Genomic DNA, 12,736 nt, shown 5'->3' with positions numbered 1-12,736 from the left:
AGGATCGGGCTCGACCCGCATAACAAAAAAAATGTAACAAGTAAGCGCAAATAAACAAACAATGAGATTTTGTTATTGCCGAATTTACGTGAGTTAATCAGTTATTATCCAGGATATCTTGGCATACAAATCTTACCCTAAAACAAACAAAAGGGATGATGGATAGGGTATGTGGCATTCGGCATTATTTTAACGGACTCAACAGACATGATGTTTGTACTCAAGTCTCGAATGAGTGGGTTATTTTTATATTATTCTGTATCGCGACAATATGGCTTTTACAGATTAAGAGTATTTTCACCTAAAACCCAAAAGACATAACCCTTTATTTGACTATTACCCGTATTTGGTTTAAGCCGAGTTTGAAATTAATCCCTTTTTTTCATGTTTTAACCCGTTCTAAACACAAACCTACACTAGAGTGACGGCAGGACAAGAACCGGTAATCATGCCCTTGAATCGATAAATATGTGTGTGCATGAAAATCAAGATTACGTTATACGTATCTCGGTGCTTTTGAAATTGTGAATTTTGAAAAGGGCATGACTAACAGTTCTTGAACTGTCGACGCGATTACAGATTATTAATCGGTTCGTACAATTCATTTAAAGAGTCAAGTGATTTAATTTAGCCAAATTTAACGTCCCGATTATCCCGTATGTAGAATTTTAGGTTAATTAGAAATTTGCCGAATGCTTTAGTCTACGGATTTCGAGCCGTCGAGATAATCATTAATTGACCGCCCGATAAACTCTAATTTCCGACATGATCACATATTACAAAAAAGTAAAATATTTAAATGGAACACATACATTGTCGGTGGGTGATCCAAGTAGGAAAGGGTCGGATATTTTAGAAAATGTCCAGGGGACTGAATTGAACGATTTTAAAAGATCAGGGACTGATTTGAAAATTCTGAAAAAATTGGGGACTGATTTGAAAATTCTGAAACAAATGGGGACTGATTTGAAAATTCTAAAAAATGAGGACTGTGTAAAAAATTACTGAAAATGTCCTAGGACTTATTTGAAATGGATATGAAAATCGGGACTGATCTGAAAATAAAACAAAATGGCCCCAGGACTAAACTGAAACAACTTGGAAAGTTCTTTGGGATGCTTGAAAAATTCTGGAAATTCCAGGACTGATTAGAAAATAATAAAATGACTGGGACTTTATTGAAAATATTTTTTGAAATTCGGGGCAAATCTGAAAAGGGCGAAAAATGGCCCCGGGACTAAACTGAAACAACTTGAAAAGTTATTTGGGATGCTTAAAAAAAATTCTGAAAAATCCAGGACTGATTGGAAAATAGTAAAATGATTGGGAATTGATTGAAAATAATTTTAGGGTTCGGGGAAGATCTGAAAAAAAAATAAAATGCGTCCTCTGGACTGAAATGTGACAAAAGGGAAAGTTCGTAAAATCGAATTCGGGACAAATCCGATCACCCACGCGACCCAAGAACACTCATTTCATATAATATCCATCAAGCAAGCAATAATATTCATGAAAGGAACCCTAATCATGCCACTAAGTCGAGAATTTACCTAGTTTGGAAAGTTGAGGGGCTTCTCTGTAAAAAGTAAAAAAAATCGCCGGATGAAATCGGGTCGGATCGGATCGCCCGCCAGAAGGAGAACTCGACCGGAAGAGCGCTGGGCCGGACTGGAGCGCGTTGGGCCTGGCTGGGCTTGGGTTGGGCCTGCGAAAAAAAAGGAACTGGACCGAGGCCCGTTAACCGGAGGCGGTCGGGATCGAGGGGCATCGGCGGCGACAGTGCCGCGGGAGGCGGTTCTCGCCCCTGGACGCCGCGGTGAGGGCCGGGATGGACGCCGGTGACGGTTCTGGACACCGCCGACGCTTCGCCGAGGTCGATATGGGCCTCACCGGAGTTAAAACGGTCGGGATCGGGGAGAATTTTGGGGTTCTCCGGCGAGGGTTTTCGAGCTCAATCGATCTTCAAATCCGCCGAAACGAGAGCAAATTGTTCGATTCCTTTCCCTGGGTCCTCTTCCTCTCCTCCCGAATTAACTTTCTGTTCATTTAATCTCAATTCCATCCCATTTTCCGTTAAGATTTCGGCCGATTTGGCCGAAAATCGCGGAAATCCGATTCGGGGCTTCCTGGGCTGGCAGGGATCGCGGGCAGCCGGCGAGCGCTACCCGACCCCTGCCAGGCCTGCCCGGTCTGCCCGAATCTTTTTTTTTTTTAATTAAATGGCCGGCGGGTCACAGGCAGCCGGTCAACGCTGCCCGGCCCCCGCCCGGCCTGCCCGGGATTTGAATTTGAAATTTTTTTTTATATGATACATATATATATATATATATATAATTTAATTTAAATTAATTAATTAAATTAATTTAATTTTTTTTTTAGAAAAGGTAATAAATTGGAAAAATGACGATTTTGCCCCCTGGAGCCGATGGACCGAAATGGGGTGCTGACAGTAATCTGTATATAATATTTGATTGCACATAACAAATAGATGTAATTTCCACGTGTGGTTAGAAATAGGAAATATCTCGTAAAGACCCATCTTGCATGTCATTGTGCATCACATCGTCATGAATAATCATAGAATAAAAAGTTAGCATAATATATAATATATGATATATCTCTTTATATATATAGTTCACACGTTCTATTAAGAGTTATTTAGAAGTTAGAACACGTATATAAGTCATTAAGGTGTTAGAACATGTAGGCTAGTTCATATATCTCGAGCCATGATCACACGTCAATGTCATTAATTCAAGTTATCTTGCTCAGTTGCATTGGCACATGAAACATATAAAAACTAGCTAAGCTAATGCGACGTCCAACTTAGGGAGTTTGTGTGTGAAGCAACCCCAACTGAATAAAAACAGAAGAAGCCCAGGTCCATTTGTTGAAATCCAAATAATTCATAATTTAATTTTATCATGAGTCAGAAACTGTTTCAATGTATATATAAGTACCAGAAAGTTTTTTCACCCTATGAATGAATCGATTCCGAAAATAAAGTAACCTGGAAAAAATAAAACAATGAGATTCCGGAAATAAAGTAATCTGGAAAAAAAAATAATGAGATATATTTATTTATCACATGGTATATAAGCACTCTAAAACAAATCATTTCAACAATGACTCCGACAACATGAAATTTGTAAGAATATACCTCATCACCGGTACAGCCGATGCATACATTTTAATTGCGGGGAAATTCGTTTGTTGTAGGCGATGTGGGATTGATGCAATTAGAAACAGAGAAATCGAAACTCTACCAACGGAGATATGTGGTGGTACCCAAATAGAGAAAAATATTCACCGGTAAAATAGAAAATATTTATCAAAAAGAATATAATGTAACGATACATGTCATCGCCTGGTAATCAAGAGGTCCTCAATTTGATGCTCAGATAGACCACTTGTACTCTTTTATTAGATATATAATATTTCTATTTTATTGTTCTAAGCATGCCTTTTTAAGTAGAAAAGGTAATATTTATAAATTAAAAGCCTTATATATTTCTCTCCATCCTATACCCCATTACGATCCCGCACATCAAAACGAGTCGATCTCTTATTTTGCCTATCTTCTTACTCTAGAACCTAAGATTATCTCCAATGAGTCTCTTGATTTTAAATCTCTGAGCTGAGCCATGCTTTGCCATATAGTTGCCACATCAGACAGAGACAGACTAAAAAAAAATAGAGATACCTACTCCAATAGTTTTTTATTTTGGTATCTCTGATTCGAGCTCACATATATTATTATATTAATTAAATGAATTTAAGTAATATTATATATAATTAATATTTGCTAATTATAGTAATATTATATAAAATTAATAATTAATATATATTAAATAGTAATTGAGCGGGGGAGAAGAAGGTAGCAGAGGGACGACAGCCATGGGAGGACCTTCCCCCATTTTCGAACGGCGCCAGCTCCCGCTCCGGTAAAATCGACAAAAGCCCATGCCATCTCCTCCCGTGCTTCCTTCAGTGGTTGCATCAGACCACAACCTCGAGCCACCGGCAAAATCGACATCAGACCGCTGCCCCTCCCTCCTTTATCGTTCTTTGACCTTCACCGGCTGCCGTGGGTGTCCTGCCAATCATCATTCTACATCATTCTCCTCCAGAATCAAATCGAACCAAGATCGAATCGCACACCATCACCCACAAAGATCTCCATCGTTTTCCACCACACGGCGAGTCACACCCGATATATATGTATATGTCAAGATATATTCTTGAATTACGGTATATTACCAATTTTTCAGTATGTATTCTAGTATTCTGAAACTCAATAAGGCTCCTGCTAATACAATCGAGTCGGATCAGCCTACTAAGGGGTACAACTCTCCTAGTCAGGATTTTCTCTAATCATAAGGCTCGAACCTCATACCTTACTTAAAGAAATAAACATTTTACTGCTTAAATCAATACATGTTGATATTATATTACCCCTTTAAATATATGTTGAGATGGTACAAAAACCAAACAATCTAAGAAATTAATGGAATATTTTTCGCTTTGAGAACGCCCAACGACTGCGGTCGCACCTTGCTATCTTGTCTGACTGTGGTCGGGGCTCTCCAACCGTGTCCAGCAAGCATTGATTCTGCCTCAAGTCATCATCGTTACAGCAAAATAAACCCCGACTTCACTTCCCTGGCTTCTTTTGGTAGTTTCTACCTCGTTTATCTAGATCTTTCAGTTTTCGAACTTAACGCAAGACATCCCAACACATGAAGTATAAGAGCCATCTGGCATCTCCTTAATCATGGAACTTCTAGGGCCGTAGACTCTTCATGTATGGACGTGCATATTACATAGATAAATATAAACATGGAGTGCTCAGAGTTCCATGTGGTGCGTGAAGGTCATGAAAACAGATGAAGTTCAACCCCAAACATCATTATAAATTAAACCTTAAACAGAAAATTAAAGTCAGATAAGCCCCCAGCCACTAGAGGATCTTTATTTTGCTGTAGGTTGTTGAATGAAGCGTGGCCACAATTAGAGGATTCTTACGAAAATCCAATACCCAACCCAGCGTGCGCATATTTTAATCTGTCCATGTTAAGTGATCAAAAATAAAACACTGGAATCTTCGTGAAGATCTTCTAATGGTGCCCAACCGAGGCATTTCTGGAGTCTGGGCTCACATATAATCAGGGAAATTGATGATTGAAATGATGAATTATTTGACGACTTTGACTTAGTGCTTCGGAAAAGAAAGTGGAGGACAATAATGGATAATGAAACGGCCGACATTTACAGACCACATATTACTGTAGACCATTTTGACAATTTTTTTTTTGTAAGCATTTTACCCCCTTTTTTTTTTCCAGTGAAAGTCGAAGTATCCTAAGCCTCTTTCCCGGTCATGCATTGGATTGGCCCGCATCTTTATCGTAAGATTTTTCTGATGAGTTTTGGACATATGCAGTGCAGGTGAAATCTGCTCACTTTGAGCTCATTTTCATATTCTCATGGTTAATTAGCATTTTGAACTTTAGTCTTGATGATATGACTTGGACTAAGGCGCGGCATAAAAAAAATGCCGATATATTGGAATATCACCCCCACTTCATTATTTCAAGATTTGATGCTGCAGGTTATTGGTTCAGTTTATTACCTCTGCCTCATTCACTTAATATGTTGCCATCACCTCCGCAGATTTTGTGGCAATGCATATTTTGCGCCAAAGTCAATCACTTACAAAATATAAACACATGCTTTCTTTGTCAGCCGAACACGTAATTAGTTATTTATTTATTGGCAAAGTAATTTTGACATGATAATTACGAAAAGTCATTTCACAAATAACGAAGGATAGAATAGGGAATGCGTATAAGTATTATGTGGTTCAGGACGATAGCGTATATTTTTACATCCACGAAAAAGAAAGATCGATTGATTTTCTTATTATGCAAGTAACGTGGAGTACGAAAATAAAAGCCCTACCGCACAGAATCCTGAACTCTCAACACAATTTGAATTTTGTTGTTTCCACTTAATCAAAAGGAGACAAGAAAATTCACCCACCAAAAAAAATATATATCAATAGCTCATATTGACTAAATAGGTACAGCATGAAAAGACACTCTTCCGAGTTACACCTACGCTAATGTATGTATAAGCAAGCATCAGTGCAAATGCATGGGAAGGGCATATGTTTTCTGACAATGCCAGTTATCAAGAAGAGACAAAATTTTCATAAATATAATAGGTATAAATAATCTAGAATATATATATATATATGTCTAAAAATAAAGTGCTCAAATTCACCCTAAAGAGTTTTAATTTTTAGTGGGCCAACTCAATTTGATTAGATTAGTCGGGACCTATTGAACTTTCGGATATCATAGTATTTAAAAAAAAAAAAAAACGTTTGTTGGGTTGCATGCCCTATCACTGGAGCAAAGCCCCGCCTCCTCAAACTCGAATGTTTCACATGGGGCAGGGATCACCGAGAGATAGTGAGACTAATGGTTCTTTCACTAGGGGGTCAATAGGGCAAGCCTCAGATTCCAAGTTTTCGAAGGACTGCAAGAGCAATGGGAGTCAAAAGACCCATTTAAGAGTCCGGAGGAGACTCATTCGGGACCTCCCATTGAAAGGCCGGTTGTACAGACTCCAATCCACTATAGATACGAATGTGGATCGATATAAAATTGAAGGGATGCCTGCCACATGCAGTCTGAACATGAGAGTTTCAAGCATCACTTAGCCGCCCACAATATGTATATATACGAAGTTCACTTCTTTTGCGCATTGTAGAAGTTGAGTACAATTTATCATGGCACCTTCACTATTCCTGGCTTTCCTATTACTATCATCAGCTGCATCATCGGCAAATTCATCTCCTATTAAAGATTCTTTCATTCAATGTCTCAATTCCAAAACTGATCAATCTCAAGTTCCTCTCACCACGTTTTTCTCCCGGGACATCAATTCGTCGCTATTCACTGCTCTGCTCGAATCGTCGGCCCAAAACCTTAGGTACTTGAGACCCTCCAAGCCGAAACCCGAATTCATCTTCACTCCGTTGACCGAAGCCCATGTCCAATCAGCAGTTGTTTGCTCAAAAAAGCTTGGCGTCCACATGAGGGTCCGAAGCGGGGGCCATGACTATGAGGGCATCTCATATGTTTCTGAGATTGAGACCCCTTTTATCGTGGTCGACATGTTGAGGCTTCGCTCTGTGAGCGTCGATATTGACAGTAGCACGGCGTGGATTCAGGCGGGAGCAACCATAGGAGAAGTTTATTATAAGATCTCTGAGAAGAGCAAAGTCCATGGATTCCCTGCCGGCCTATGCACGAGCCTTGGAGTCGGTGGGCATATTACCGGAGGTGCCTATGGGTCGATGATGAGAAAGTATGGCCTTGGGGCAGACAATGTTCTCGACGCTCGAATAGTAGATACTAACGGGACCATTTTAGACCGATCGGCAATGGGAGAGGATCTATTCTGGGCAATCCGAGGTGGCGATGGGGCGAGCTTTGGGGTGATCCTCTCCTGGAAAATAAGGTTGGTTCCAGTTCCCGAATCCGTGACGGTCTTCACTGTCACCAGGACACTAGAACAGGGCGCCACAAAGTTACTGTATAGATGGCAGCAAGTGGCAGATAAATTGGATGAAGATCTCTTCATTCGGGTCATCTTCCGAGTGGCTACTGTCGGGGAGAACAAGACCGTGAGTACATCATACAATGCCCTTTTCCTCGGAACCGCCGACAGGCTTCTCCAGGTAATGGAGGGGAGTTTCCCGGAATTAGGGCTAACACTAAGCGACTGCATTGAGATGAGTTGGATCGAGTCGGTTCTCTACATCGCTGGGTGGCCAGGCGGGACTGACCCTGAGATTCTTGTCCAGGGCAAATCCTTGTTCAAGAACTACTTCAAGGCGAAGTCAGACTTCATCACGGAGCCGATACCCAAACCTGCCCTGGAGGGGCTATGGGAGTGGCTATTCAAAGATGAAGGCCCGCTGATGATATGGAACCCGTTCGGGGGCATGATGAGCAAGATCCCCGAGTCCGAAATCGCATTCCCTCACCGGAAGGGGAACATATTCATGATTCAGTACCTCTCGAACTGGCAAGAGCGCGGCGTGGATGAAGCCAACAGGCATATGGAGTGGATCAGGAGGCTTCACAAGTACATGAAACCTTACGCATCAAGAACCCCTAGAGCTGCCTATATTAATTACAGGGACCTCGATTTGGGCATGAACTGGATGACTACGGATACTGATGTCAATGACGATAACGGATGTATAAGGGCTCGGAGTTGGGGTGTTAGATATTTCAAGGACAATTTCAATAGGTTGATGGAGGTGAAGACCAGAGTTGATCCTGAAAACTTCTTTAGGCATGAACAGAGCATCCCACCTCTCCCTGTTTCTTCCAAGGAAAAAGCTTGAAGACTGAAATGAGAAGTGGGTCAGAGAGATCAAGTCAGACAGTTTGTTTGTAGAAAACACACACTTCTGTTATGCAGCGGTTGTATTTATGTTTGTGTCTTCTTTTTTCCACCTTTTTCTTATGTTTTTATGCTTCAAGGTTCAGTACTGTACAGACAGTTTAATAGAGTTTTACTCCATACCTATCACAATCTTCTGAGCAGAACTAGAGATGGTTAGACTCCTGTATTCCAAAACCTCTCTACACATCGAATATCTTGTAGCAGCTATCCGCAGCAGAAGACATGGCCTACTGATTCTGAAGAGTGGGCCATGGCGATGACGGCTTATGCTGTTTTGCAAAACCCCATTTATGCTCATGCACCTTGTGAACCTACATGGAATGGAGATCGTGGCAACCCTCAGGAAACTAGGTGATGATGTCCAACGATGATTATCCAATTGACTGCGATGCAGTCCTACTTAGTCAAACATTAATGGGGAAAGATTTAATTTTGTCTGAGCATTACAGGAGGCAGAGGTGCCTCCTTCCGGATTATATACTCTCGTCTCATGGAAGATAGTCTAGTCTAGTCCAGGTCCCACAGATTGTGACCCCTCTTCATCATCATCCTTTCGGCTGTAAAGGGGCAGTGAAACTGGTTCACCATTGGTGTTGCCGTTATGCTGCCAACAAGTTACCTGAAGTTTCATTTAGGAAGCCATCCTAACTGAGATGAAGAATGTGCGAACTGCTTATGCTGTTTGTTTCGGGTTAGAACAAAGAATCTAGTGCCACTGTTTCACTGAAATCTCCGAGAATCCGGAGTGCATGAGCGAAGAAAACTGAAGCCGCCGACCAAACCTGTACCGGAGACTACGATGTGAAGGATATGGCGATGTCGCCTAAAGATAACATCTTTACGTAAAATATACGTGTTTCTTCTCTTTTTTTTTTACATTTTCAGTTTGGTTTATGTATATACTTGGCATATTTCTATTGCGGTCCTTTTATCATGTTTTCGATTTGACATCTATTTGTTTTCAACAATATCAACATCTGCTTATCCGATGAGCGCTTCTTCTAGTCGACAATTACAACTTCTAAAGATACGCATAATATAACCTCTTTATGTAAATTTATGTTATACCAAGTAGACATGATTAATGTAAAACTCACAAATTGTGCGTGAAAGTCAAAGAAGTGAAGTCTTAATGCAAAATAAATACTGACTTTACTCATGCAGAAATACAAATAACATGTGCATATAGAGACGGTAATCTTGTAATACGTGTAGATGTATATGCAGAGTGGGAGAATCGTTATAAAAGTTGGATTAGTGCGTACGGAAAACTATAGCGAGGTAGAAAAACGATTTACAAATAAATTTTCATGTCTCCTATTTATATAATATTTAACATGTTAAATATGAAAAAGAAAACACATTTAAGAGTTCTTCTCCATTATCGTGATTTTATTTGACTTGCCTTGATTGTATTAGGACGCGTAGGTTGGCCAAGATAAATCAAATGACTAAGATACCCTCAGCACATATCAATAGGATACAGAAATATAAACAGATTCGTCAAGTCCCCATAAAAGAATTAAACAATAATATCTCTCATTTCAGATCGAGAGCAGCGGGTATTAAGCCCAAGAGAGACTGCCTTCTAGAGTTGATATATGCTGCTCTGAATCTTAAAAATTTGCTTGTCGGAATATTAATTGGACGGACCGACCGAATTGAAGGCTGGGATTGTTCAATTGATAAGCCAGAGGTACATGACTACTACATGTAGTAGGAGGCTGCTGATCTGATCACTCTAGACACATTGCAGCCATGCAACTGCCGTACAAGCCAAGACTCAACACAGCACAAAGTAATTCTTAACGTTAAGCTCAATACTCGCCATTTATAGCTCTAGGAATGTGTTGAAATTATCTAGCTTAGCTAGATGCATCCATTTGCGCGTACGCATACCCGATGCTTCTGTTCTAAATCACCTTGCCTACTTTCTCGAACCGAGCGAGAGGCTTGTCTCAAGCTTCGGTCGAGTCTATCCATTCAACATTAACAACATCAGAAATCCAAGTCCACCCTGAATTCGTTGAGTATGATTTTGACTTGAGCTCAGCCCGGATACGCTCAAGCTCTAGTTTTTCAGCTCAGACTTCACCTCTAACCTAGTCTAAGAGAGGTTCATGTATCTTGTGAAGGAAAAATGATAAATAAGAAGTATAAGGTAGCGAGAATCAAACCCATAATCTTTTATTCTATGCGAGAGTATCTATCACTGTATTACGTTTCATTTCTCATTGTATACTATTTCTCCAGTAAAACATAGAAGCCGGCAATTTACTATTGCCATTTTTATATAAGACAAAGAAGACGGTTGATTGATCTCTTGGCAGATTTTTTCGTCTTTGGAAATTTCACATTTCCTGGTTCTAAGCTGTTGAACATTAGCATAAATCAGCCGTCTTCGCTAACTCAAACTTATTATCAGGAATCTCCAAAGTTCAAATATTCCCCCTAAATCCACTCTAAAAACGGCCGAATAGGGTTGTGATCCCGCGAAGATGGACTTACTCTAAAAGAAACCTGTCCTCAGTTCAGATTGCAGACCGCAAACTCCATATATATATATATATATATATATATATCATAACTCATAGCCGTAAAATCCTGAAATCCTAAACATCACAGGACATGAGAAAGATGATCAGGTGTCTTAGTTTTATCCATGTTCTGCTGCTGTCTGTCTCTTGTTTTGCTTCAGGAACCGCCAGAGGCGATTTTGCGCAATGCATGTCGGCCCAACTCACTCCGCACATGGATCCCTTCACGGTCATCCACTCTTCAAAGTCATCCTCTTACTCGTACCTACTGGAGTCCTCCCAGCAAAACCCGAGGTGGGTGAACTCAACAGCCACGAAGCCTCTCTTCATCATCACGCCCTTACACGAGTCCCAGGTCCAGGCTGCTGTGCTCTGCAGCAGGGCCCATGGCCTGCAGATCAGGGTCCGAAGTGGTGGCCATGACTATGAAGGCCTTTCCTACCTTTGTGGAACTCTGTTCGTCCTCATCGACCTCGTAAATCTTCGGTTAGTGGAGATCAATATGACCGATGAGACTGCTTGGGTCCAGTCTGGGGCGACCCTCGGGGAACTGTACTATGGTATCGCAAAGGAGAGTCAGGTCCATGGATTTCCTGCCGGTTTGTGCCCCAGCGTAGGGGTTGGCGGGCATCTCAGTGGAGGCGGATTCGGTACAATGCTTCGGAAATATGGCCTTGCCGCGGACAATGTCGTTGATGCATACCTCATTGATGTCAATGGGAGGGTGCATGATAGAAAATCAATGGGAGAGGATCTGTTTTGGGCCATAAGAGGAGGTGGCGGGGCGAGCTTCGGGATCGTACTGGCATGGAAGATCAAGCTCGTTCGGGTTCCACCAACAATGACCGTGTTCACGATCCCTAAATGGCTCGATCAAGGAGCAATCGAACTAGTCCACAGGTGGCAGTTTATCGCAGATAAATTGCCGGAAGAGCTCTTCATCCGGGTGATCATTCAAAAGGTGAGTGATGGAAAAGCAGCACAATCTATCTTCAACTCCTTGTTCCTGGGTAAAGCAGAGAGCCTGATACCGTTGATGGACCAAAACTTCCCGGAGCTTGGACTCAAGGCCACAGACTGCACCGAGATGAGTTGGATCCAGTCCGTTATGTACTTCGCAGGGTACCAAAAGGGAGAGGGTTTGGAGGTTTTACTTGACCGGACGACCCAATACAAGAGCAACTTCAAGGCAAAATCCGACTACGTAAAGGAGCCCATACCCGAAACTGGACTTAAAGGTATATGGGATAGGATTTCGGAAGAGAAGATAGCGTTCGTGATAATGGACCCATATGGTGGAAGGATGAGCGAGATATCGGAATCCGAACTTCCGTTCCCCAACCGAAAAGGGAATCTTTACAACATACAATACTTGGTGAAGTGGGAACAGAATGATGCCAGAGAGACCAACAAGCATGTACATTGGATCAGGATGTTATATCGGTACATGACACCTTACGTTTCAAAGTCACCTCGATCTGCATATGTGAATTACAGAGATCTCGATTTGGGCATGAGCGCCAGTGGCAATGGAAGTTATCTTCGGGCTAGCATTTGGGGACCAAAGTACTTCAAGAACAACTGGAAGAGATTGGGCATGGTGAAACAAGTTGCTGATCCGGAAAACTTCTTCCGAAATGAACAAAGCATTCCACCCTATGTCGCTGCCGGGCAAAGGTACAAATAGAAACAGTACAGCTTCTCTGCAACTC

At 41.4% G+C, this 12,736-nt stretch overlaps 2 protein-coding genes across 2 annotated transcripts; both read left to right on the top strand.

Moving 5' to 3' along the window:
• The first annotated feature begins 6,719 nt into the window (after nucleotides 1–6,719).
• On the top strand, nucleotides 6,720–8,602 carry LOC116213305 (berberine bridge enzyme-like 13). The gene has a single exon (XM_031548185.1). It carries the CDS (start codon nucleotides 6,797–6,799, stop codon nucleotides 8,423–8,425), a length of 1,629 nt encoding a protein of 542 aa, XP_031404045.1. The 5' UTR covers nucleotides 6,720–6,796; the 3' UTR covers nucleotides 8,426–8,602.
• A 2,212-nt stretch (nucleotides 8,603–10,814) lies between these two features.
• On the top strand, nucleotides 10,815–12,711 carry LOC116213551 (berberine bridge enzyme-like 22). Its single transcript, XM_031548552.1, has one exon. The coding sequence runs from the start codon at nucleotides 11,116–11,118 to the stop codon at nucleotides 12,709–12,711; it is 1,596 nt and encodes a 531-aa protein (XP_031404412.1). The 5' UTR covers nucleotides 10,815–11,115.
• Nucleotides 12,712–12,736: the final 25 nt, after the last annotated feature.

Source organism: Punica granatum, chromosome 7 (genome assembly GCF_007655135.1).
Source record: "Punica granatum isolate Tunisia-2019 chromosome 7, ASM765513v2, whole genome shotgun sequence".
Lineage (NCBI taxonomy): Eukaryota > Viridiplantae > Streptophyta > Magnoliopsida > Myrtales > Lythraceae > Punica > Punica granatum.
The sequence above is the reverse complement of the archived record's forward strand: the minus strand, read 5'-3'. Positions and strand labels throughout refer to the sequence as shown.

What these genes read in the sequence shown, in the direction of transcription:
- LOC116213305 (XM_031548185.1), top strand. Translation starts at nt 6,797, where the DNA reads ATGGCACCTTCACTATTCCTGGCTTTCCTATTACTATCATCAGCTGCA.
- LOC116213551 (XM_031548552.1), top strand. Translation starts at nt 11,116, where the DNA reads ATGAGAAAGATGATCAGGTGTCTTAGTTTTATCCATGTTCTGCTGCTG.